This window comes from Lolium rigidum, chromosome 7, assembly GCF_022539505.1.
Source record: "Lolium rigidum isolate FL_2022 chromosome 7, APGP_CSIRO_Lrig_0.1, whole genome shotgun sequence".
Lineage (NCBI taxonomy): Eukaryota > Viridiplantae > Streptophyta > Magnoliopsida > Poales > Poaceae > Lolium > Lolium rigidum.
In genome coordinates this window covers 335,798,875-335,802,285 of record NC_061514.1, presented here as the reverse complement: position 1 = coordinate 335,802,285, position 3,411 = coordinate 335,798,875, and the positions used below count along the sequence as shown (strand labels likewise).

Here is a 3,411-nt window from a genome sequence, read left to right as displayed (position 1 = left end):
CTCAAATCGTAACTGTTTTAGCAAACTACTCACTCTGTTCCATAATTTTTGTCATAGATATGGATGTATCTGTTCACAAAATATATCTAGATATATCCAAATTTGCGACAAGAATTATGAAATGGAGGGAGCACAACCTATCCTTCATATGACAAGGTAACAAATGGTCTATGTTATGTTCCGAGAGGAATGGACCAGCCCGGCAATGTCCGCCTGGCTGATGGTCTGCATGACCCAGTACAGAGACGACATATCAGAGCTCAAGAAGGCGAGCCAGACAACTTCAAGTGGAGGCTTGGATATACTGCCCGTTTCAGCATTGTCTATGTGGACTACAAGACTCTGAAGAGCCAGAAGAGGTACTCCAAGGACTCAGCCTTCTGGCTCAAGAACATGCTCTCCAAGAAGAAGAGAAGCTAGGATTGCAAACAAAAACAGAGAGAACCAATTGCTTAAGCTTTCAGAATAAACCATATTGTGTTGTGGCGTATGTCCAACAACATCTCAGATCTAGCTTTAAGAAACTGAAAAATAAGCATCGAGAAAGTAGCTTTGCCAGTTCTTGTAATAAAATGGGAAGCATGACTGATGGCGTGCACGAGAAACGAGAGAAGGTAGGATTGCAAGCAAGATTCAAGTGGATTAATTTTCAGCTTTCAGAACAAAACCCACTAAAGCTTATGTTCGTCTAAGCATGTCAGATATGATTAAAGAAACTGGAAATAACTAGCATCAAGATAGTAGTTTTGTTACAATAAAATGGGAATTAAAGAGACCATTTCTGCATTTCATAAGTCTTGTCCCTCGGGACACCACAAGTAGATCAGTTTAAGCGTACGGATCACAAAAATAAAGTGACTACTCGAAATACCAAATTACTGCAATTCAATTTGACAGCATACACATCTCACACTCACAGAAAATGGCATATGAACAATTCACTGCAACACCAATGTGGATCAAAACTGAACTCAACGTATTCGACTGTACCTGTTCCTTCTCTTTATTTTTCCAAGTAACTGATTCAACATATATGAATAATGACTGCATTACTATAGAACTGCTATCTATGACTATCATTTTATCTTTCTATCAAAGAGCTTATCGCCATTACTTTGCAAGCTATTGTTAACATGAAAACCTAGACTTTATATCCTATCCTCATATATGCAGGAAAGCTAGGGAAAACTGGAGCAATTAAACAACAGTAGTAGAAATTACTAAGCACCGTCAGAGGTTGACTTGGCCTCTCCCATAGACCAATAGCTCTACATGCGCAAACTCCATGGCTATAACACAACTAAGTTATCCTCACCAGGTCAGCCTGCAACCTGAAAATTCATCAAAAATTACAAGTACAGATGAGACACCTGGGACTTGTAACTATAGTGTACAAACAACAAAATTAAGAAAACTCAAGATATTATCAGAATAAGTACTTAACGATCTGGGGTACCAAATTGATCCTTAGACAGCAAATTTTGAAATGCTCGTGACTCAACTAAATGGGGATTCTAGAATTACATAACTCAAGCTGATCAGCGAATTTTGAAATGCTCGCGATTCAACTAAATGGGGATTCTAGAATTACATAACTCAAGCTGATTCAACTAAATGGGGATTCTAAAATTTATCGGGTTTGACGATTCCTTTCAAATTCACTACTCTCTGGTGGGTAACTGGAAATCACAACTCCAATAAAGTACCAACTCACTAACTCCATCTGAAGTCGCACACTGACACTGAGTTATACTGATTCAGTCGCAAGTGTCATTCAGCTACATTAAAAAAAATTATCAACCGAACACACACAATATGTTTTGAATTTGACATTCCCATTCCAGCGCAAATTCTGTGGCACAAATTTGACGTACCATGTACACATACGGATCAAAACGGCCACCGGTGCCTGCACGACGCAATCTCTCCTGCTTCAGCAGCCTGCGAAGTTCGAACAGACAAACGCACAAAGAAACACCGATGGAGCAATCAGGCACCCGTCTGAAAACATCTTCAACCGATAGATGGATTGGAGGAAGTAAGTGTGCTGCTCACCAGCGCATAGCCTTGCTGGTTTTCGCGTTGTCGCCGACAGCCGCGCGGATGGCCGCCTCTGTTGCCGGCACCGCCTTCGGCCGCGAGAGCCACTCCATGATCGCGTCCGCTCGCTCCGTCAGGTACCCGCCCGCGCCACTCGCCCGCGGAGGCCGCCTGCATCTCCCCGACGTGGCCGTGGATCCGGCGGACGCGGCTGACGTGGCGGCCGTGATGGCGCTCCCCTCGCTGGCCACCGCGCTGCCCCTCTCGTCCTCGTCGTCGCTGATCTGGATCCACACGCCCTTCCGCTTCCTCGGCGCCTCGCCCAGGAACAGCTTGCTGGTCGCCTTCTCCAGCACCTAGAGCAGACGAGCAGAGCCGGCCCGTCAGCAAATCACTGCAGAAAAACATGGGGGGAGAAATTGCTAATTAGGAGATGAGGGGTTGCTTGCCTTCGGGTCGATGCGGCGGAGGGACGCGACGACGGCGAGCGCGCGGAGGGGGTCGATGCGCCGCGCGGAGTCGGACACGCACGACCTCGCCGAGGTGGCCGAGTGGGAGGAGGAGGCCGAGTAGGACGAGAGCTCGTCGCTGCGGTGCGGGAGACGCGCACGGAGCGGTGAGTGCGTCGCGCGCGCGGAGGTAGGAGTGCCGAATCGAACCCAGGAGAGCGACTGGAGATTCGGGAGTACCTGAGGGTGGGGAGAGGCGGCGCGGTCGAGGAGTCGGCGAGGAAGAGCAGCGCGCCGGCGATGGCGACGTCGGGGGAGGTGGGGAAGGCGGCGGCGGCGGTTGCGGGAGCCGAACCCATGTCGCCGGCGAGGGGGCAGGCCGTGGTGGTGGGAGAGGAGGCAGTGGCTCCTGTTGCCGGTGCTGGATTTTGTTGGGGAATTGCGAAAAGTTTGGGATGATACCCGTGTCGATGTGGTGTGACCGGTGCTGGGAGGGACGAGAGAGGTGGAGTTTTTGAATTTTCGAGCTTGTGGGGGCGTGCGGGCAAAGAGGCTGACATGTGGGGTCAACATGACGTGGCTTGAAGGATTTTACATGCTTTGGGCATTTCGCCTCTATGGTAGTTAGTAGGGGTATTATTATCTTCTGCCATTTTCAACGGTGGATAGTCTTTGGATAATTTCTACTCAGTTATCATTTGACTAAAAATTCATCAAAACATAAAGATAAGTAATGTAGTAGTTTGTACAACATATGTGGGTCCTCGCCATGATAGTTAAATGGAATCATTTCAACTTTTTTGAAGACACTAATTTCAATGCACATGCTCTTTATAAGAGCATCCCCACACGTTGACGCTCCCCACGCCCAAATCCGGCGAAATTTTCGTCCGGATTGGACGAAAATTTGGCCTGGGGGGCA

At 47.9% G+C, this 3,411-nt stretch overlaps 1 protein-coding gene across 1 annotated transcript; it reads right to left on the bottom strand.

Annotated features, from left to right (window-relative positions):
- Positions 1–967: 967 nt before the first annotated feature.
- Positions 968–2,848, bottom strand: LOC124673479. The gene is made up of 5 exons (XM_047209555.1): positions 2,730–2,848; positions 2,490–2,628; positions 2,056–2,396; positions 1,875–1,941; positions 968–1,331 (listed from the first exon to the last, which is right to left on the bottom strand). The coding sequence occupies exons 1-5, from the start codon at positions 2,846–2,848 to the stop codon at positions 1,320–1,322; spliced, it is 678 nt and encodes a 225-aa protein (XP_047065511.1). The 3' UTR covers positions 968–1,319.
- Between the last annotated feature and the right edge of the window lie 563 nt (positions 2,849–3,411).